We start from the raw sequence: 23479 nt of genomic DNA, 5'->3' as shown, positions 1-23479 counted from the left end.
ACTGTTATATCAAATTGACTCTGGTTAGAGTTGCTTGAAGAAAAAGCAGTGTCTGGAAAATAGTAATTAGTAAAATCCTGAAGAGCTTTATGATACAATGTGCTGCTCTGATTCCTCATCCGGCTCCCATGAGCGGGCACCTAGGGAAACACCATGGGAAAGAGGAGAGTTTCAGAGGGATGACCAGCATTGTAAATCTTGATAAAATCTGCATTAAAATGGTACATAGTTTAAAAGTTCAAGAAAAAAATAAGCTGTTGTCTCTGAGGGAAGTCCTGGGGTAGGTTATGTATGTTGCTATGAAAGTAAATGTTAAAGGTACCATGGTGGCATCTTATGTTTGGAGCTACCAAGAATACCAAGGACCTGCCAAGGAAGATGCAGTCAGTGAGCGCAGCCATCCCAAGACAGTAGAAATGTGGGGCTCCTTGGGGCCTGTGGAGTGTGTGTCATACATACACTGTGTGTCCTAGATACTAGACATGAAAATACAGAGTTTAATGTTTTATCTGCTACGTTCCTATTTTGTTTCATTCCTATACTTCCTTGTTATTGTTTATTTTTTATTACTTTTTGAGAGTATAATATAATTACAACATTTCTCTCTTCCCATTGCTCCTTCCATATCCTTGAAATAAAACCCCTGCTCTCTTTAAAATTCATGACTTGGTGTTTTCATTAATTTTTTTCATTAATTGCTATTGCATGCATGTATGTGTTTATATATTTACTAAACTAGCAAATTCCTAACGACAATCTATAAACATTCATCCTTCTACCCACAGGTAACTGCATCCTTTACCCTTTTGTTATTTAACTATTCCTTCCTTTTGAAATGAAGGTCTTTATGCTATGTCATTGTAAATTTGGAGTGTGCCACATGACCGTTTATTTTCATAGAGGCTCACAGTGAAGAGATTGCTTTATCCAGATTAGATTATGAGCCTGGACTTTTCATCCAAAACATGCCTGTTCACTAAGCTTAGGTTTGGAGGTAGTACTGAAGATGCTGAGATTCAGGGACATCTTAAAGACAGGCGTCACGGAATGTGATGATTTGAATCTCAAATGTCCTTCAAAGACCACGTTTTAAAGGCTTCACTGTCAGCATGTAGAGCTATTGGGAGGTGGCAGAAACTTAAGAGGGGAGGAATTATTAGAAAAATTAGGTCACTGGGAAGATCCCCTTAAGGAGTATATGTCTATCTTATCCCGGGCCTTTTATCATACTCTGTTCCTTGGCTATGATGTGAGCTGTTTTCTTCTGCCACTTAAATCCATAATATACCCCATAACCTCTGGCCTTAAAGCAAATGGACCAAACTGTCATGGAAAAAAGTCTAGTACTATCAACCAAGTCAATCCTTCCTCCCTTTAGCTTGTCTCTCTTGCCTATTCTGCAACAGCAACAGAAAGCTTATGATCATGCTGTGCCTGGCAGAATTTTTATATACAAACACAATGGTTTATTTCTAAATTTTGCATGCAAATAAAGTTGTTTGAACTGTTTTAGCCTGTTCATTTTACTTAAAATAGTATAACAATAGTAGTACTAACCTTATAAGTTTGTCTGAGAAAGGAACTTCATATATAAAGGTTTATTAATGTCAGCATGTAAAATGTTAGTTCTTAGTATTTCATTGCATTATTGCTAATATTAATAGAGTTAATTTCAAAGAAGTCACCCTGGAGAAAATGCACTGCTCTGACCTTACAAACATCCTTTCATGATGAAGTCTACATAAAGGGTGTTTATAATAGATTTTTATTTTAAGCCCCAAATTGAAGTAATAAACAGGATATTCTTTGTGCTTCTGTTTCCATCTGAAAAAGGCTAATTTTAAAACATCTTCCCTGTAGGCAGGTGAATAAGGTTTAAAGCTCCTATCATTCTGTGTTATACAAATAGGCCAGTTGCCATTGAGTTTCTGACTTTCACCATTTTCTGTGTATTCAGATATGAATCGATGCATTTTGAGAATCCTCAGGTAGGAGGTATTTTAAGATTTGTCAGACTTATATAATATTTGTTGATTACAGAGGGCCAAGTGTATTCAGCTTCAGGAAGTATGGCCAATTTTATATCCTCTCTTCTTTTATAATTTAACATGTAACTAGCTGTGAAGGCAGAATGTGGGGTGAACTATATGTCAAGTGATTGTACCAGAGAACATTCAAATCTAAAACATATTTTAAATTCCAAATGATTGCATCTCAATGATTCAAGTAAACTTGAAGAAAAAAATAGCTTTTTTAGATTTAATGATGATCTCCTATTCTTCAACATGCAATGTGTTATCCTCAGAAGGACAAGGAAGGGCATTCACAAATTATTAATCTTAGCCTGTTCTTAACTATATCCCTTAGTTATTCATATGAAGATTATAGGGCTGTTTTCATGATGCCTAGGAAGTAGGAGATGTATATCCTTAGTGTCTTATTGTGTTGGCTTTATACACTTTATAACACTGGCTGCCATAGTGCTCTACTCCATGCCAAGAGTTTGATGTAGACAATGTGCCTTAATGTCTTTCTTAAGCACATGTGGGGGCTCCCAAGACACGCCTTCTGTGAATACCAGCACAGGTAAGTATCCATGAAACTGTATCTGCCTTTCCTGTCTATTTACTGAAGCGGTGGGTATCTGGACCTCTCCTGGTTTTTGACAATACTTATTTACTTGTCATCACAACTAATGGTGGTTATATCTCTTAAGATGCTGTGGTACTGGATTTGTATCAGGCATGTAAAATACTAGCTGTTGGTAGGCCACTTCTGTGTTAGCACATACTGGGTATGAAGGTTTCCCATCCTTTAAACCCCTACAAGAGTTCCAGAGTAGTCACATGACCTCACGTTCTTTAGATTTATCAGATGTGGTATAGACAATAATCTAACAAGCTCACAGATGAACAAATAGTACTGATGTAGGAGACCAGGATTCCTCCATTCTTCATATGAAGAGCAGCTGGGGAGAGGGACAATTAAAAGCACATTCATGTTGTTTCCCTCAAGTCTTCTCCAGACAGCAAAAAATGAGAGGATCTTTTACTTAAATGAAGATACATAGTTGACTCATAAAATAAGATTTAGAACTTTCTGGGAAGCATTTGCATGTCAGCCTCTCACCCAATTTTTAAATGCTTAGGGGATGCCAAGAAAACTGAGTTTTAGACAATAAACCTAGTTTAAGACAATATAACCAATGCAATACACAGTGGAAACATCGGAAAGGGGACACCTCATTTTTGTTACATGAATCTCAAAGTCTCCTTGAAAATGTGCCCATATTTGCTAGGAGATACTATAAAAATAAAGACTTAGTTATCCTTGGAGACTCTTTGTGGTTTATATAGAGAGATCATGAAAAGAGTTAACAATCAATACAACATAAAATAAATAATTATGGATTCTTATAGTATTGAATAGTTAATTTGAAAGGAGAACTTTCAAAATTCTGCCCATAGCAGAGAACAATAGCTATTACCTATACTTGGCTCAAAACTGTACACTGTTTAATATTTGCTTAGCAATTTCATGACTTCAAGTATTATAAATTTTTGTTCTGTTCTCTCAGACCTGGTCTCATTTTGTTCCTCATGTAGGCCTTGAACTCCCAATCCTCCTGCCTAGACCTGTACCTGCTAGGGTCACAGGCATGCACCAGCAAATCCAGCTGTGCATTGAAAATTTTCTCAGCTTTGAATTCAAAGTGAACTACTAACCTCAAAAGAGGAACAAAGTAGAGAGAACCATTTAAAAGAAGCAAAATTTTGAGGCACAAAGAAAATTTCCCTCACACTAAAGCTATGATCTGTACTTAGAAGCAGTTGTTTTCCTTTTTGAGACACACAAATATTCTTTACCTAAATATGCAATATTCTTTACCTAAAATATGTAAAATAGTTACTTCTGCTCATCTAAAAATTAATTTAAAAATATATGCATACACATATACATATTTTGGCTGCTTTTAATCCAAATACATATTTCCCACAGAAGGTCAAGATCTAGGTTTAGACAGCATGAATGTTTTCCATGAAGTCACTCCCTTCATGTCACTCCTTCTTTTATTATTGTGAAAACATATCTGAGCAAAAATAACTCAAGCCACGGAGAATTGTTTTTCTCCAAATGGGTATGAGCACTTGCTACATAAGCCTTATGACCAAAGTTCAGATCCCAAGACTAACGTGAAAATCCAGATGTGGTATCATACATCTGTAGCTCTAGCATTTCTCCGTGAGACAAGGGGTACAGTCAAGAGAATCTCTTGGAAGCTTTGGAACAGCTATCCTGGAGAGTGCAGTGCACAGTAGAAACAAGACCTGCCTCCAACAAAGTGGAAGGCAAATCGATGGCTTCAAAAGGAAATTGATGCTTTCTGACCTCAACACACACCACCCTGGCACATGGAACTGCATTCACATACATGAAAACTAACACAGACACACACACGTGCACACACACTCACTCATTCACTCACTCACATATGATACACGCATATGATGAATAAGCTGACAAATTGTGGGTTCCTACCCCACCGGGAACTTAGGTCACCTGTGAAGAGGTGGCCTGGAACTGAGGAAAGGTAAGTGTATGTTGCTTACCTGTTCCCTAGTTTCCTCTTACCTGGAGACAATCAGGTGCAGGGTGGCGTGGGAGAGGGGAAGTCAAGTCAAGCAAGAACTCATTTATTGTTAGGCAGTAAGCCTCTTTTATAGCAAAAACCCCAGAACCCTAAGAGGGGGTGAAAGGACCAACCAATCATTTTAAAGGTCACCCTATTTACAAATTGTTTATGAATTGACATCATCTCCTGATCTTAGTTTGATCTTATCTCAGAACAAACAACTTGAGCTAACATTTTTCCTCACCATTTATTTCTAATCTCCATACAAACAACCCAAGCTAACTTCCTCTCCACACCATGCTTTGTGTCTACTCTCTGGGCAAACAGCTTAAGGTCTATTTGTCTAACTTCTTCTCGGCACCCTCTTTGCAGCCCATCTATGCCCCACAACAGATAATCAACTGAAAAGATGTAGGGCACATTTAGGTTCATGGTTTCAGAGCTTTCAATCTCAGGTTGGCCGACTCCATTGCTTTTAGGCTTGTGGCCAGGCCAAGATATTAAGAAAGAAGACAGTTGCAATGATACTCACCTCATCACAGCCAGGAAGGAGAGACAGAGAGAGAAAATGGTAAGGAAATATGACATACCCATCAATATGATCTACCTAGGCATTGCCTCATAATGGCTCATTTAACTACAATTGGATTGATTCATTGATGAGTTACTATTCTCATGATCCAATACCTTCTCAATAGAACAACCAGCTTGGAACGAAGTCTTCAAAACACAACTCTTTTTTATGGGCTCCTCTTACGCAAGCAAGTAATAGACAGCCTGAAATGTCTTCTCTCATTTATCTTGTTCATTGTTCTGTATTTGCTATTGTTCTGTAGGTTTTGTTATTGTTTAATAAAAATCTCTTTTTTGAGCACTCCATGTACTTTCATCCTTGCTATACTGATCAGCAATTTCCAAATTGAGATTTGTAAGTAATCTTAGTGGTATATTCTGCCGTCTTTCCTTATCTTTCTTCTGTGATGTGGCCTAATGCCTTTGCGACCTTAAACTTGCTCGTCAGGAAAAGCAGGAACAGCAATACCTACAAATGTCCTGTCAAGAATCCCTAGATACAACAAACTAATCCCTACTATACTCAAAATGAAAAGGAAATGAAACATACATTCCTTTTTATTTTCAGTAACATCTGAAGAAATCAATTATTTTGTATGGAAAATTTTGTGCCATGCAGTTCTGTGCATTGCGTGAGAAAATAATTTCACACTGGGCACCATCTGCAGAAAGCATAAAAGTGTTCAAGCCATCCTTGAGCTGGTAAATAGTCTGTAGTGAAGATGTCTAATAAAATCAATTTCTGGTATTCTAGTCTATCATCGATTCTATGACTATTAGGGCCAATCTAAAACTGAATTTTATTCATCTCTTATCGGTTTAAGTCAGTGTTACTTACATTCACAAAACCTGCTCCTTTATAAGATTTCACAAAAAGACATGTAATAATGCTTTTATTTTCATAATATTTGTGAGAAAATAAGCTTAGAAATAGGTTACTTACTGACGTAAGATTAATTAAAATTGCTGATTGCAAATTAGGAAGAAAAGCACAAATAGGGTGAGTATAATTCATAGCAACACTGAATAAATAAGGTGAAACTGATAACTTTATGGCCTATTTTAAAATAAAATGGACACATTCATTATTAAATGTTAATTATTAAATTGTTAATGTTTTGATGGTCCAAATTTTTGTAAGGCTATTGAAAAGTATACTAAGATTATTGAAATTCTTCTGCCTTTGCCCTAGTACTCAGGATAATCAAACATGCATAAATTGTGTATATTTTAAAATATACAAAGTCTTATAATTCAAAATAGATAAAGACTATGTTCAATATTGATTTAAATTATTTACATTGTGCACATACATTATTACACACAATTTACAAATTGTGCTTTCTAGGAATATTTAATGGTGTTGAATGTTCTCTGAAGGTGAATAAAAGATGAGAGAAAAGTCATTCAAAAATACCAGTTCCTGTATTTTTGAAACAAATACAGAAATATGGGGTGATCAGTACAGAAAAGCACCCCCGTATGTACAGAAAAAGTATCTCTGCTTGATAATGGATGCTTTATAATTTTTGGTTTTTATTCTTCAGAAGGTGCATATTACTCTTTGGATTAAAAAAGTCATTAGAGATGAAAGTGGAGAAAAGAAAATTAGTACTAATAAATATAAGGAAAGGAGAGAGACAAAGAAATTGAGAGAGGGGAAAAGGGCAGCAGGGATACGGAGAGAAGAAAGGGATCAGGAATGAGGAAGCATACCTTAACTATTCCCAAAAGGACACCCGGGAAGCCTCCAGAAAGAGGTATCCCCAGCTGCAACAGGTTAAGTTCTTATGTTCTAATTGCTAGACAAAATTATGCCAATACTGGATTTGACTTCATGTCACTCCTAGAATTATTAACAGACAATTCAGGCTTTTGGATAAACATTATGTGAAATGTGAAGAATACCATCATGTTCACACCCCATTCCCCTGTGTAGAACTATTTACTTGTAAAGACACATATTAATAGGGACACAAATCGCCAATCAGAAAGGATATTGATGAGGAAAAGTCACCATCCTTTTAACAAGGACACTCATTCACCTTAGAGTATATGGCAGCCTTCCCAGGTGCTCAACCATAAAACAGGATATTATACCTGCTTCCCTCATCAATAGACTTGAAATCCTGCCATCTGTATAGTCATACAAATTTGAACTCCCAAGTCCCTACGTCCTCCGGATGCCCCTATGTATCATTGGGCCTTTACTCAAGAAGTTCATTGAGGTGGTTCTTTCCTGGTCATTTTCCACATGTGCTCTGAGCCATCTTTTAAAATGCAGCGTTGGGGGGCTGGAGAGATGGCTCAGAGGTTAAGAGCACTGACTGCTCTTCCGGAGGTCCTGAGTTCAATTCCCAGCAACCATATGGTGGCTCACAACCATCTGTAATGAGATCTGGCGCCCTCTTCTGTGTACATAATAAATAAATAAATCTTAAAAATAAAATAAAATAAAATAAAATGCAGCGTTGGCTTATTAGTTATTTGTATTTTGCATGCTATTATGTCTATTCTATATCCAAAAATACTATCGAATTTTTGCTATAGAAAATTAAGAATCATTATTTAAAATAATAGTAATTTCAATGGATACAACTCATACACCACCAGCTATGAGATACTTATTCCCCTAATTTTTGAATGTTGATACTGAAGAGTTCTCAGTGAGTCAGTCTTCACAATGTACCAAACATTGCATTCTGTTACCTAGAGCAGTGCTGTGTTCAGTAGTTGGTTTAAATGAGACTGTGAAGATCTTTATAATGTCACATGATTCTGTGTTTATGGACTTAGGTTTGAAGTAATGGGGATCGAATCTAGGGCCTTGGGCATATTAGTCAAGTGCTTTATTAACAAAATATGTACCCAGTTCTAGAGCCTCTCACATGACTTCATTGTATTCCAGTCTCGTCCTCTGCTAGATCCTACTTTCTTACTCTAATAATAACTAAAAATTGGTTCTGAAAACTTCCCTCTGAGCACTTCCTATATGCAAATTTTTAATTGCATGCCTGCTTTTTGGGGGATCCCAATCTGAAATAGTGCCAGAAATATTTCGAAGAAGCAATCCTAAATTGGGGGATCTAAAACTAAAATCAAATTCTACATATCTTGGCTAGCTGGCAAGGAGGAGCCTGTCACTGAGCTTGATGCATAGACGTCTTTCGTAGATGATCATAGCACCATTGTTAAATTTTCTACTTATGAATTGGATGACACATTGAAAGAAAAATACATTTTAAGAAAGGCAGAATAATTTTTGCTAAAGATTGTGACGTTCTGTAGCTGTTATTGGAGGCAACTGATTCTTTGAAAATGATAATGAAACAGGAGTGGTGAACCATTAAGCACTAAATGCGAAGTATAGACATTGTCAAGGTCAACATATTAAAATACTGTCATTTCCTACAGCTAAGGAGCTTTCTGGGCTTTCCACTGTTAGATCATCCACTTCAATTGCCATAATCTCACTGCAGTTGTGGATAAGTGTAATGATGGTCTGTGGATGTTCTGGCAGTCCTCTTAACCTCAGGCTACAACTATTTCCCCATTATTTCAGACTCTTTGCATCATGAGAAGTTGATATATTAGAGTTAGAGATGTTGTTTACAGTTGGGAGAGTGAACAACATACTTAGCACCAAGTGATGATTCCCATATTACTTCATCTCTGTGGCTTAATTTACTGTCTGTAACATATTTGAATAGCAGAATAATAAGCTTAAAATGAGAATAAAATAAATGTATGCTCAGGAAATACTTATACTGTGGCAGATGATACTAAATATGTACTATAAAATATTAGCTACCACCTTAGTTTCTCTAAGTCAGTGCTGAATTGTGAGGAAAAGTCACCATTCTTTTTGTAAAGACACTTCTTCACCTTAGAGTACATGACAGCCTAACTAGGCACTCAATGTAAAACAAACTGTTACGCCCATTTCACTTGTTAACAAACTTCAGAGAGCCTGTCATCAGCTTAGTCACACAAGTTAGAACTCCCAAGTCACTAGTTTCTCTGCCTCTGCCTGGTCCTCTGCACCATTGTGCCTTTACTTAAGAAGCAATTTTTTCCCGGTCATTTTCCACATATGGTCTGACTCAGACATCTTTAAAAGATCATTTAAAAATGTATTGGTCATGTTTCTTAAAGGTATTATATTCTTATTCTATCAGTGACTAGTCCTATTTTAAAAATCTTTCTCTTTTGTTTACTTTTTTCATATTTTGTTGCTCTAGGATTTCTTTTCACTATATGAATCTGTTCAATTTGAATACTTTCAGAACCAACTGATTTACTGTTCGAAAAATAGTGCCCCATTAGTGATAGATGACAGCCAAGGCTCTCATCTAGATAGCTAAGCTTTCAGAGCCTGATGACCAGAGAACATGGTGGCTAGAGATATTTTCAGAGATTTGCCCCTTGTAAACTCTAGAGTACAGTATATCTTGAGTGTGTTATACATTGCATGAATTTTCTACCCTATGGTTTTTCCAAGACAGCTTTGAATAGTTTACAAAATTAATAACATAATTTTTAGCAAAATGTACTATTTCCTAGATTAATAGAGACTAAGTAGACTATTGAGAGTGTAGATGAATCATAGGGAGTTTTATTAAACTGCATTGCTTTGCCCACCTTACAGTATTCTTTATAATAACCATTTTCCCAAGGTTTGGCAAAAAAGTTAAACATGAACAGCTGGTAAATGCACAGTCAAATCTGTAACTTCCATGACCAGAATCCATTTCTCACTCCTCCATTTCAGAGCCCTTATTCAAGGACTGGAGAGATGGCTCAGTAGTTAAGAACTCTCACTGCACTTGCAGAGAATCAGAGTTTGGTACCCAGTACCTACACTGGGTAATTCACAACTGCCTATAGCTCTAGATTGAGGTGATCCAACACTATCTTCTGGACTCCATGGGCATCGGCATGCCCCCAGACACATGCAAACATGCATACACACAAATAAAGCTAACATAAACCTTAGAGAAAAATCAAAGCCCTGATCCAGATCCTCTTCTTCCATCATCCTAGACTTCACTCTCAGAAAAGGAACTCAAATTCACCAAACCTCTGGACAGCTTAACTTCTACACTTCTTGTAGTCTTTCCTCCATGTCAGAGGCATTAAGATCTTTTCCTTATTTGTAAGGCATCAAATCTGATGCATATTTGAGACTCTAAACTTGGATGTTTCATGTTATTATTCCTAGAAGGTCCTTTCTTGACAGGAAAATTAAAATAAGCCAACCAACAAAAAACCTGCTTCATGTTTTTGTTATCCTTGGATAGAAGTTTATAGAAAGTGGCACAATAATATATTTCAAATACTGGGAATTGCTGTCATCTTTATGTTCCCTTCTTTGAAGACAGATATCTTCCTTATACAATGCCCCCAGCATTTATTCTAGTCCCAGGAAAATAAACATACTCCATATTTCTCTATTTTCCTTTATAGTCTCAATAAAATATGACATGGCCTCTTCTGTATATAGGAATTACCAGGAGAATTACTTTAAAAGTACAGTCTCAGTCTCATCTAGAAGATAATTTATTCAATAGACCAAGAGAGGCATTAAGTAATCTATTTTTGAAAGTGACCCAGGGCTGGGAATATAACTCAATGGTAGAACACTTGCCTAGCATGAATTTTTGTAGTGATGGCCATTAAAACAACTAAAAAAAACTAGAGGTACAGAGCCTCATCCACAATTTTACAGGACTAGAAACTTATCTTTTTTTTTTTTCCTGCAAACTCATAGTTGATCATGATCAAAGCAAGTTATTCACAATATATTTGATAGTAATGGAAATACAGCAATTTAACACAAGAAACAGAACAATCAAAAGACCAATTTGTAAGTCAGTAAATACTCAGCTATATGGAAATGAACATGAGATATTATCAAATTATATAAAAATTGCTTTATGAGCCAGGAACTTACATGAGTGATGTTCATGACATAGAACAGTTTGCATAAAATTCTAGAAAATACCCTCTCCTTCCACCTCAAAATCCAGTTCTTTAAATTAAATATGCACAAACAGAATTGCTAACATTTCAGTTTCTGCTTACTGAGATTTAAATGGATTTTCATGGCTAAAATATGTTAAGTAGTCCAAAGTTCATGATATCTACTTGGCATTACTGTCCCGTTTTGCAGAGATGAGTTAAAATAGCAATTGCATCCCATATAGTCACTGAGATAAAATAACCTCTGAGAATATTATCCATGCTGCAATTGTAACTTGATTCCAAGACATCAGAGACTGAAACACCTGTCAGAAAAAAAGAAACATTAAATTGAGACAATATTTAATTTCACAAAAACTACTAATGCACATATACAAGAATTTTCAAATTGTCACACAGATTGATTTAGATTTTGGAGCACAAGATATATTAATCTCCTTTAAGAAACTCAACAATGGGCCAAGCAGCTCCTCAGAGGGTGAACATGTTTACATATGACACTGTTCGCTATTCTAATATGAACTGACTGAGGGATGTTGGTAACCAGGAAATTAACTGCTCCAGGCCTCCTTACTGTTTCAAATATCAGCAAGCCCTAAAAAGCCTAGATATAACATGATCTAAATTCAAAGAGATCACATAATTTTTTTGCTGTTCTAGAAATGGAGTCAAATGCCCTTCACAGGAGTGTTAGTTGTTTTCCTCAAGAGAGAACACAGAAAGCACTTTATCTTCTACTTGGAAGACTCTGAGTGGGAAAGATTCACTCACATATAAGAAAGTACCACAGACCTCAGTCTTCTGTACTGCAAGGAAGCCTAAACTAGACATGCAGTCATGTGGAGAGAGTTAAAGCCAAGCAAGGATTGGATGCTCTAGCTTATTAGGACACTAGCCAGACTGGTGCATGAAGGAACTCATGTGATCTTTCTCTAGCTACCAGGTGACTACCATCACAACAGGAGACCCCAAACACAAACTGTCCAGTGAAGAAAGGAAATGAAAGAAGAGAGAGGAAAACCAAACCGAAAGAAAAGTAATAATCTAGGCAATCCAAGGCAACCCAAACCATTAAGTTTGGAATGGTTTATTATATAGATACATAGAAAAATATCAGAGACCTCTCAGTTCCAGAGCAGACATCCTAAATGGATCAGCAGAGTTCCTGTGTTCTGTCAGCTCTTATTAGGGGTTCTACAATAGAGAGTAATTTAAAGATCAAGAGAATATTTGAACTTTTCTCTCCATGATGTTTGCACTATTTATCAGTAGTAGTGACTGAGGAATTCAGTTATGAGTTTTATTATCAGCAGAACCCACACAAGCCGTGTTCATTTGGTTGAGTCCAGCCTCCATCTGAGAGCATGACAGATTGTTGACTTACCTGTGTTTTCTGTTCTATAAGAGGGAAATGATTTGGGGTTGGTTATAATAACCTATTCTTCCAAGCTCACCTTCCTCAATTTCCTATTAATATTTCACCAGCTGATATGGGAAGAAAAAAGCTTCAAAGTGTGATGAAATTTAGAGGCAAATTTTCATTTTAAAGGGAAAACATATTATACTTTAACTCAGACATCTGCCTCTTTGCTGTTATTGTACCTGATGTCATGCATTGAATATGTAAATTTGAAATTAATGTTAATGTGACAATACTTTAAAAGAGCCCCACTTAGGTATTCATTATTGTTTTCTAGTATACATTTTGTTAGTATTTTTTCTGCAAACATCTTTGAAGGTCTGACATGATCCTTTTTGAAGACAGATAATAAAAATAATTGTAGACCAGCCATTTGTAGATACAGCTGGTTTCTTTTGTTTGTTTGTTTGTTTGGTTGGTTGGTTTTTGTTTGTTTGTTTGTTGTTTTTTGAGGTTGAGTTTCATAGCTCAGACCCATCTGGATCTCTCTGTGTAGAAAGGCCATCTTTGAATTCATGAACCCCCTGCCTCAGCATGCAAGTGCTAGCATTGCACATGTGTACCTCCACACCTGTCTCCTGACTGGTAATTTTGATAAATTTCAAAGTGAAGAAAATGAAAAGATTCCAGCTACAAGCTGCATAATACATCAATATGTATACAGAGAAAAAGAATAATTGCATATCGTTGGTGGGAATATAAATTAGTATAGACATTAAAAGAGCATAGAATTTCTCCAAAAAAACTAAAGCTGCCAAATGATCAAGTAATTTCACTCCTAGGTACATATACAAAAGCAGATGAAATAAGTGTAGCAAAGAGATACCAACATATCTGTGTTTACTGCAGCACTACTCATAATAGCTATGAAACAGAATCACAGAAGTTGGACATCCATGGGTAAATGCTTAATGAAGAGGTTCTATATAGACACAGTGGAATATAAATTCACAAAAGATTGAAATCCTGATACATGCAGAAAAAAGGATGAAATAAGAGAACACTTTATTAAGTGAACTAAATCATATACAGAAAGAATATATTGTATGATTCCTTTTATAAGTAGAAGTTTAAAAAGAGGCAAGTTCAATGTCCAATAGATATTACTAACAGTTTGGAAGGGAAAGAGGGATAAAGTGAGATGGAATAATGGATGTGAAGTCAAAAGTAAATATACAGAATACATTCTAGCGCTTGGCAAAATAAAGAAAGAATTTCAAGTATACACACTTCTGCTAGAGCACTCAATTTAATGAAATAATAGCATTTCTGGGAGAAATGGGCTCAAGTACAATGATAGTAGGTGACTTCAACACACAATTTTGATCAGTGAACAAATCAACCAAAGAAAAGCAACATACAACCATCAAAGCTAAAGTCTATTGCTCTGAAGATTCAATGGACCTAACACATTATTTACAGCACATTTTTATCCCTAACTGCAGAAAGCATATTCTCTTCATCAGTGTATGGAAAACCATCTACATGAGACCACATGTTAGACAATAGAAAAATCTCAAAAAATTAAAAATTAAGTTCCCACATACTTTTCCTAACTTGAACAGGATAAAGCAAAGTTGTTTTTGAAAGAAAATTTAAGTTACACAGATACAAGAGGAGCAAAAAGCCCACTTTGAAAGAATCAGCCACTGAAAATATCAAAGTGAAATTAAATGGTTTCTTTAAAGCAAATGAAAAAGAAGGTGTTCTACTCTAAAAGGTATTGGATATAGCAGAAACTGTAGTATGACAGAATCTTATAGATACCTCAAAATTAGAGAAAACTTTCAACCTAATTTTGCACTCAAGAAGCTAGAACATCAAGCCATACTCTCAAATTAGGGAAAGAAGCAAAATAATGAAGAAATAAATGAAATAAATCTAAACAAGCCCAACATAAAAGACCAATAAGCAAAGAGTGAGTTTATGAAGACATTAAATTATACGAGAGAACATGCAAACAGACTAAGCAGGAAAGAAAAATAATCCATTTCCTTTATAGATACAAGGCTGGCATAGTATGCTGAACACAGTACATTCCTGGTAAACGTTGGGATGAATTAGCAGTAAAAGTTGTAAAACTTTATGTAGATGTAACCAATCGTCTTTTTAAAATAAGAAACACAGAGCCAATGTAAAAGAGAAAGCCGAGAGGTCAGAGCTCAGAGATAAAATCTTACCTCCTGCAGTGCTCCTAGCTTCCCCGAGAGAGGGAGGTACTTCCTGTGTCCCTGTTTAAATAATCTTTCTGTTCTGCCTTCTCATTGGTTGTAAACCCAACCACATGACTGCCTCATCACTGCCTGTAAGTACCGCCCTCCAGGTCTTAAAGGCGTATGTCTCCAATACTGGCTGTATCCCTGAACACACAGAAATCTACCTAGCTCTTCTAACCACCACGCTCTTACTATGGCTCTAATAGCTCTGACCCCAGGGCAACTTTATTTATTAACATAAAATTAAAATAACATTTCAGTACAAATAAAATATCACCACAACTTTATATGCAGTTTGTCCTTATTTCTGTGGCTTAATTTTATTTGGGAGCAAGAAATTAAGTTAACACTCTAAAATTTGCACGAAGATAGATTTTATATAATATTCTATCCAGTCATGTGAATTTTGTATTGATTTTTAAAGGTAATATTCACATACTTATACCACAAGAATCTAAAAGCTGTGTCCTTTTCACTTTATGTGAAATTTTGTAAGAGTAAAATATTCAACAATAAGATGCTAAATTGGTCAAATTTTCATCATGAGGTTGACTTTATTTAGCTTCTGAGTTTCCATGTGTTCTCCATTTTCCTACCATAACCCAAACATATTTTTTGGACATCAATAGCTTTCCAAAACAGTAAAGTATCTTTTTGGTATTTTATTAGGATTATAATACCTCTAATTTTTTAGTATCATATTCTAAATTGGCAATTGTGGGAGTTTTTTTTTTGTTGTTGTTGTTTGTTTGTTTTTTTTACATTAACCCACACCTAATGACAAAGTGTTGGTGTTTAATCTAACAAACATGTTAAGCCTACATCATTAGCCATAGTGACAATAGTACACATCTAATTTGTTTTATGTTGCTTCATTCTATGATATTCATTCTTTCTATCTGTCATCAATTAAGTTTCCTCAAATATGTACTTGATAACTGTCCCTGGTAATCACCTTCTCTGAAGGGACCTGCTGAATCCTTTAATCTTCCTGGAAGCTTATCTTCTCTCAGTCTTAATAATGGTGAGTTTAAAACCCTACCTGATCTCAGATTGGAAGACAAGGTAATTGTTGCTGGAGAATTTCTTTCTCTCCAGCTCTCACCGTCAAGTCCCGCCAGTTTTGGAGCCCATCTATAAAACAAACATATAGACTTTTATATTATTTAAGCTGTTTGGCCATTAGTTTAGGCCTATCATTGTTTAGTTTTTATTTTTATATTTAGTCTATTTTTATTAATTTTTACTTTGTCACATGGCTCGTGGCTTACCAGTATTTTATAATTTTTTTTTGTCTTGGAGGCAGCTTCAGGCAGGTTTTTTTTTTTTTTTTAATTTTTCTCTCTCTTTGTCTCACCTATACTTCCTGTCTGGTCACTAGCCAATCAGTGCTTTATTTATATAGAGCGATATCCAAAAGCAGTTAACAAAAAGCCTGCCACGGCCATACAGTTTGTAAACAATATAAGTCTCTATGTTTACTTGGTTGGGTCTGAGCAGCTGTGGGACTGGTAGGTAACAGAGATTTGTCCTAACTGTGGACAAGACAAAAAAAAAAAAAAACTCTAACTACAGGTAATACAATGAATGTTCTTTGCTTCTGATAGCTTAACTTCCTGCTGGATTGCATATAGATTAATCAAACTTCAAAAGGCAAAAGGTATCTTTTGTGCATCAATGTAAGATATTTTCATGCTAACTATACCTTTCCTCCTAGCTTCTGAAGTTAAAAATTCATCAACAAAATTTAATTATTCTTGATAGAAGACATATAATAATCATTAAGGCTATGGATGGTCCAGACCTCACCTCCTGTGTATTTGGTCCAGTAGTCCTATGGTTCTCTGCAGAATACTAGAGAAAGACAATATGCATGGAAACCTAGAATGAGCAAATCGTTCAGTTCTTCATTGCTCAGATGAGCACATATGAGAGTTCAAACCATACATCTCCCAGACTAGGCAGATGTTTTCCTTAGGATGATGGGATGTATTTGATAATTATTTAAAGTCCATCATACTCAGAGACTTCTGACAGTGTACGGATGTAAAGAAGATTCAGCAATTATCAACTTTAGTTCAAACCCAGTCTGCTTAAATATTCATCAGAATCTGAGGACCATGATGCAGACCTGAGACCTCCCTTAACTCTTCACTGCTCCTCCAAGACATTCCTAGGGGGTGACGTATTCAGTTGTAAGTATCAGTAACTGCATGGCTCACTGCCTCTTTTCATTTACTTAGCAAGCCTGTGGATCTTTGGGGGAAAATGAGAAATGAGTTTCAAAAGAGGTTTTAACAAGTGAATGGCATAGTTTGCACCATGGGAGAAGAAAGGTAATAGGGTAAGTAATTAACATGTTTAGGGATTCATTGAATTTTCCAGGCTAAATAAAGGAACCATGGCTAGAGATGTATTGTAGCCAACATCATGCGTGAACACTTCTATTTTCTTTCATTCCTTTCTGAAAATGAACTTGAATCATATTCTTGCAGTCTCCTCACAAAGGTGGTGCTTGTGAGAAATTACATGTTATTGAGAGGCAGCACATTGTTATTGAGGTGTGTAATTTAATTTGAAGCAAAAGAACTCAAAGAGAACTTTTCACCCAGACTATGACCCAGTTCTTCTGACAGTGAAGTCTTTACAGGAGATGAGAATATTCCTCTTTTCTGAGACTATTTATTGGCCAGGAAATGCACGCAAGGCTTGGATAAGGTATTATTTATCCTGTAAATATCTAGTTATAGTCATCCGTGTTTCCACTGCACTCATTACACGCAGCTCAAAGTTCTCAGCATGGTCGAATGTGCCGCTCTCAGCATGGCTTCTGGCTCCCCCTTTCCCACCACTCCCTCCAGCGGAAAGACCTGGCCCTGTCATTCAGTGTACCTACAATCCCTGCAACAAAAGCACATGGTGGGAGGCGTTTCTTCCTGTCTTTATCTGCATCCCCACCCACCCCCACTTTCCATCAACAGGGAGCCCAGGCTTGACCTCCTTTGTTAAGGTAACAGTTCTCATGATTTTAAACTTTTTTGTTCTGTTCCCACAGCTCCTGAGGCTTTTATAGTACTAACCACTTCCAAAAGGTCCTGTTCCTGAACCAGACCACAGGCTCCTGGGAGATAAAAACTGTCTTCTTCCAGTCCCAACCCCATTTTGTGTCTGGAACAAAATAGGAGATCTGTTATTTTAAATTTTTTGTTCAAACATTTATCTATTTATTTTACCTTTCCATGTAAGACAGGAGCTAGAGGCAGCTCCTAGAATGGGCTTTCAATAAACTACCTCTTACACTCACAATCTTATAAAATCCTCTTCTCTTGTGTTGGATTTACTGAAACATGCCTAGTGATGATCTTGCAGCAGAGGCGGCAAGGTGTTAACTATGGTGATATTTTAATTGTGCTGAAATGTGCTTTGATTTGTATGTTAATAAATAAAAATTGCCTGGAGACCAGAGGTCACATAACGAGGTCACATAGTGAAAAACAGGAGTCGGGCGGTGGTAGCACATGCCCTTAATCTGATCACATGGCAGTCAGAGTCTCTGTGTGGTCAAGGAACAGCCAAGTGTGGTGACACAAGCCTTTAATCCTAGTACCAACCATAGAGAGGTCTGTAAAGACAGGCAGTGACAAGGAAATCATGTGGCTGGGCTTAGAGCCAATGAGAAGGCAATAAAAACACAAGTCTGTAGCATGAATCTTAAAAGTTCTTATTGATAAAATCAAACCCGAGGCCAGTTATGGGCGTCAATGCTGGAAGATCAGAGAGACAGAACAAGCCACAGCTATCTCACCTTGCCAATTCCTCAGCTGGTCCTGTTTCCTCAGACTGGAAGCTTCTGTGTCCTCATCTCAATGGCTCTCAGCTGAGCTGCTGTTTAAAAGCCTGAATGCTTAACCAGCCAAATGCTGAACCAGCCAAATGCTTAACCAGCCAAATGTTTCTAGTTTCTGGTCCTCACGCCTTATGTATCTTTCTGCTTTCTACCATCACTCCCTAGGATTAAAGGCGTGAGTCACCATGCTTGGCTGTTTCTAATGTGGCCTTGAACTCACAGAGATCCAGAGGGATTTCTATCTCTGGAATGCTAGGATTAAAGGTGTGAGTGCCACCATTTTCTAGCCTTTGTATCTAGTGGCTGTCTGTTCTCTGACCCCAGATAAATTTATTAGAGAACACAATATTTTGGGGAACACAATACCACACACAAGTCAGACAGGAAGAAGCTCTCTCTGGGGAAGTGAGGCCGTGAGGTGGTAAGATAAGGTAGTCATGGCTCTTTGCTAATTCTCTGATCTCTTTGGCTATTACCTCTGTATTTGTCTCTGTGTTTCTTATTTAATAAAACTGTTTAGAAATTTGTCTACATGTCACTTTTAAGATTAGGGTACTGAGGGACTGTCATGCCCACCTTTGTTATCTCTTCCCTTTCTGTTAATTCCCTCTGAGGAGCTCAACTACTTGATGGTTAATATACTGTAAATAGGTCCATATGGTGAAGACCTGAATGAAGAACCTGGCTCCACTCATGGATGAAACAAAGACATCCATCCTGTGCTCAAAGTACAAAGGAAATTCTGTCAACCATCATCATGTGAATATCTCAAAGGAATTTATCCCCCAGTTGTACTTTGAGAAAACAGCAATCTTGTGAAAGACCCTGAGCTGGAGGGCCTCAGCAAAGTCACCTTTGAATTCCTGACCTCAAGACACTCTATTGTCCTAAGCCTCTTAGACTGAAGATAATCTGTTTCAGAGGAAGAGATAATATACAGAATAAGGAGGAAATATGCTCAATTGTAAACCTCTAAATTACATGTTAGTTCCATGAATTTGGTCCTGTAGCAAAGTAGTTTAGTCTGGGATTTATGACACTTTTCAAAGCTCAGATATTCTTCGTACATCTTTCTTTCACTTTACTAATTTCCACTTAATTTAAAAGATACTGATTAAACCTCCAGTCTGCAAAAAACTCTTGAGACATCTGGGTATTCAACAGCAAACAAGATAGCAATATGATTCCCTTTTCATGGCATGGGTTATTAAATCAGTCTTTCTACAGAGAGCCATGAAAACCTGGACAGGGGATAGTTGAATTTACCTGACAGCACTGGAGAGATCAAAGGGCAGATGGAGACTGCAGAAGATTGGAGGTTTGAAGGACTGCCAGTGACCAACCATGGCAGACTTTTCCCCTGGGATACCCCTGAGGAGGCCCATGTAGAGCACAGATGTATGATACAGTGCGGTGAAAGTGTGATCACACAGGCACACTGAATCTCAAATAAATGATTGGAATACTTAGCAGGGAGGCCATGCCATGTTACACTGTCTGGCACTGGTAGGGAACACGTTCGTTCTCCCAGGCTTTCTCCAGAACCCTAGTCATCTAGCTTTATATTGATTTTTATGCCATACTGGAGCTTTGCCTTCTGGCAACCAGAAGGCTGCATGCCTTTGCAAATCGATATCTTCAGGTTACATCTACCCTGGGACCAGTGTGGGTCCCAGTAGGAAGGAACATTTCTGGCATGAACATTATTTAGACTTGATAGTATATGATAGTAACAACAGGAAATTGACTTTCAGTTCATTTTATTGCTGCATTTAATTCTCTATAAGAAAAAAAAATCACCCCTAATTTATGCTAGAGTATACTGATCCCACACCCAAGTCTTGCTTGTTGGACATAGCTCCATCTGTTGTACCAGCTTAACATAGAGATAGGACATTCCTTGTTGCTTACCCTCCAGAGTCTCCCAAATCCCCAGCACCTGCACATTCTTTCTTTTTGTCCTGCTCTCTTGGAACAATGGAAAGAATGTTAAACTGAGACTCCAGAGACCTAGGAGTTGCAATTCTAAGCTTGCTACATAATCATATGAGTTAAATAGTGTAAGTATATGGACCTGAGATCATATTCTCCTATGAAGTTGCTCAAGCTTTTCAACGCGCGCGCGCGTGTGTGTGTGTGTGTGTGTGTGTGTGTGTGTGTGTGTGTGTGTGTGTGTGTGTGAATTCCTGAGTACTTAGTTCCTCAAAATTACTTCTGGGTTTAAGAGGTTGCTGTTTGCTCCTTCATCTAGATGTCTACTTTCCCGTAAAGGGATTGTCCCTACCTTCTCTAACCAAGCTGTTAAACACCTTCCCAAGTTCAACAGATCAGTTCCCCCAAAGAAAGGAGGCTGTGCGGATAGCAGATCTCAACAAATTTGGGGATTTGGGACAGAGATTATCATCCAATAGCATTTACAATACTGGCCCTGGAGTCCTTCAGGCTCCTTTCCACAGTTCTGATCAGAACCATGTTTTCACTACGTACCATTTTAAATACAACTCTTAACTCTTCCTTTCTCCAACTCTCTGTCAGCTAGGCCTATCATTATCTCCAAGGATTTCACTTAGGTGCTTTTCCAAACAGAGACACAACTATGTACTCTGAATAATAAACCTAAGCAGAGCAGAAAAACAAGTAAGACAAAGACACTATGTTCTGTCATTTTTTTTCTTTCTCCTATGACATGCTGAAATAAAAAGTATAAAGATAGGTCCCTCTTGACATGCTTTGTGCTAGCCCTCAGCAGCATAAAGCCATCGCAGTTAGCTTTACAGTTAAATATAAATGTGTTTCCCCGTGAAACATGTACATTTTTAGGACATAAAAGACATTTAATTAATTTTCATTTCCTTTCTTCCTCTAATAAATATTGCCCAAATTACTTCATCTCCCTTAGCCTTGCTGTTCATTTTGTTAGTGCTCAATAATTCCTGAGCCCACATTAAATATCACAATAAAATAATAAAATAACAAATAAGGCAGTTTCCTTTCTCTATTTCCATTATAACGCATATTATAACTGAGCTTCCTTTATATAGATAAGCACAACTCATTTGTGTGTAGCATATATTCAGAGTGTGTGTGTGTGTGTGTGTGTGTGTGTGTGTGTGTGTGTGTGTGTGTTTAATAGAACAAAAGCGGAGAGTGTGCTTACATGTGATTCTGGGCCTCTGTATGGATTTTTCTGAAATATTTTCTCCCAGAGATTTATTTTTGTATGGTCAAATCTTTTCCATTTTCAGCACCCAAGTCTAACATGATACCAATTATTAACAAAAAAAATCTTGATTCTCTATTTTCAAGGTGTTCCTCCACCCAGAAGTTCCATAACATCTTGTGTTTCTGTAATATCTACATATGCAGTCACGTATTCCAATTCTGAAAAGTCTTTCCTGGGCTGAAGAGATGTTGCAGTGATTTGCCATGCAGACATGAGGACCCCAGTTGGAATGCCCAGACCCCATGTAAAAGTGTGACAGGGTAATGCATATCTGAAATCTCAGTACCTATAGCATGAGGAGACACAGAGACAGGAGACTCCCTTTAAGTTTCTGGACCACCTAATCCTGTGTACAAAACCAGCAGCATAAAAAAAGGAGGGGCCAGGAGGTGCTGGCTCACGCCTTTAATCCCAGCACTTGGGAGGCAGAGCCAGGTGGATCTCTGTGAGTTTGAGGCCAGCCTGGTCTACAGAACAAGATCCAGGACAGGCACCAAAACTACACAGAGAAACCCTGTGTCAGAAAAAAAAAAAAAGGATCCTCAAAATACTTTATTATTTTATTTTGCTGTGATATAAAATAAGAGCTCAGGAATTGCTGGGCATTACCAAAATGAACAGCAAGGCTAAGGGGGATGGAGTAATTTGAGCAATATTTATTAGATTAAGAAATAAAACAATAATTAATTAAATGCCTTTTAATGTCCTAAAAATGTACAGGCTTTGTGGGAAAATACATGCAAGGTAAAGCCTAATGTTTGAGGGAGGATGTCCTCAGATCCCCGTGTCTATCGTGTAGCAACATGTCTGTTGCATTTACACATGTGAGTGCACATGAGCACAAGTATCACACACACACACAGATAAAAGTTACGTGCCTCATCTTAGCATGCTGATAATTTGAGAAAAATATCCCCAACTGCTTGCTTTTGCACTCCTTTTAGGTCTCAGGTGCCATGCCGGCACCTTCCATGTAGAAAGAACGGATTTCAGCACATGTTCATAATTTCACCAGAATTCCACGCTTAGAATCTCAGATCTTCTTACACTCCATCACTTAACATGTTAGTACTGAAGTTTGTATTTGTTTTTCACAGCATATTTCAGTTCTCCTCTTTAATCTTTTCATCAGTAAATCAAATATTCAACCTACCCATGCTCTCATACTGTTTTGGCAGCTCTAGAAGTATATTCTAAAAGTTCACAATTGATTCCGAGGCCAAAATAATTTCCACCCTGGGTCATGGAAAATTCTCCATAACCTCATTGGAAGGGTTAATGACTACTTCCATCTCCTTTCCATCACAATAAAATCTTCTCCTTAGTTTCCAAGCAGCCATGATCAGCCACAGGTCCAAATGCCCCTACTTCACCTACTTGTGCCTATAAGGATAACTGTAACCAAATAATAAGGAATCTCTTTTTGCCATTTTACGTTTGTGTTTTGCATATTTTGTACCCCTATTTCCACGAAAGATAAAAAAGAAACATTAAAAATTAAAATTTGAACGTTATAATAGAGGTATGGAATACTAATATTGTACCCATTGCCAAAAAGACAGCCACAGTGTACCTGCAAGCAAGA

The 23479-nt window shown here is 37.1% G+C and overlaps 1 protein-coding gene across 1 annotated transcript; it reads right to left on the bottom strand.

Moving 5' to 3' along the window:
* Positions 1 to 23051, bottom strand: LOC143268030 (uncharacterized). Its single transcript, XM_076548347.1, has 6 exons — positions 23048 to 23051; positions 17905 to 17992; positions 16634 to 16678; positions 15867 to 15958; positions 11431 to 11493; positions 1 to 140 (listed from the first exon to the last, which is right to left on the bottom strand). The coding sequence occupies exons 1-6, from the start codon at positions 23049 to 23051 to the stop codon at positions 88 to 90; spliced, it is 345 nt and encodes a 114-aa protein (XP_076404462.1). The 3' UTR covers positions 1 to 87.
* Between the last annotated feature and the right edge of the window lie 428 nt (positions 23052 to 23479).

This window comes from Peromyscus maniculatus, chromosome 12, assembly GCF_049852395.1.
Source record: "Peromyscus maniculatus bairdii isolate BWxNUB_F1_BW_parent chromosome 12, HU_Pman_BW_mat_3.1, whole genome shotgun sequence".
Classification (NCBI taxonomy): domain Eukaryota; kingdom Metazoa; phylum Chordata; class Mammalia; order Rodentia; family Cricetidae; genus Peromyscus; species Peromyscus maniculatus.
This window is presented reverse-complemented; position numbering and strand designations above follow the sequence as displayed.

Bases quoted from the DNA above. Each gene is read 5' to 3' on its own strand.
- LOC143268030 (XM_076548347.1), bottom strand. The intron at 16,679-17,904 runs GTTAGTACTATA...GTCTTTCTCTAG, and splicing joins AACAGGACCTTTTGGAAGTG to TATTCTGCAGAGAACCATAG. The intron at 141-11,430 runs GTTATTTTATCT...GTGTTTCCCTAG, and splicing joins CATGGATAATATTCTCAGAG to GTGCCCGCTCATGGGAGCCG.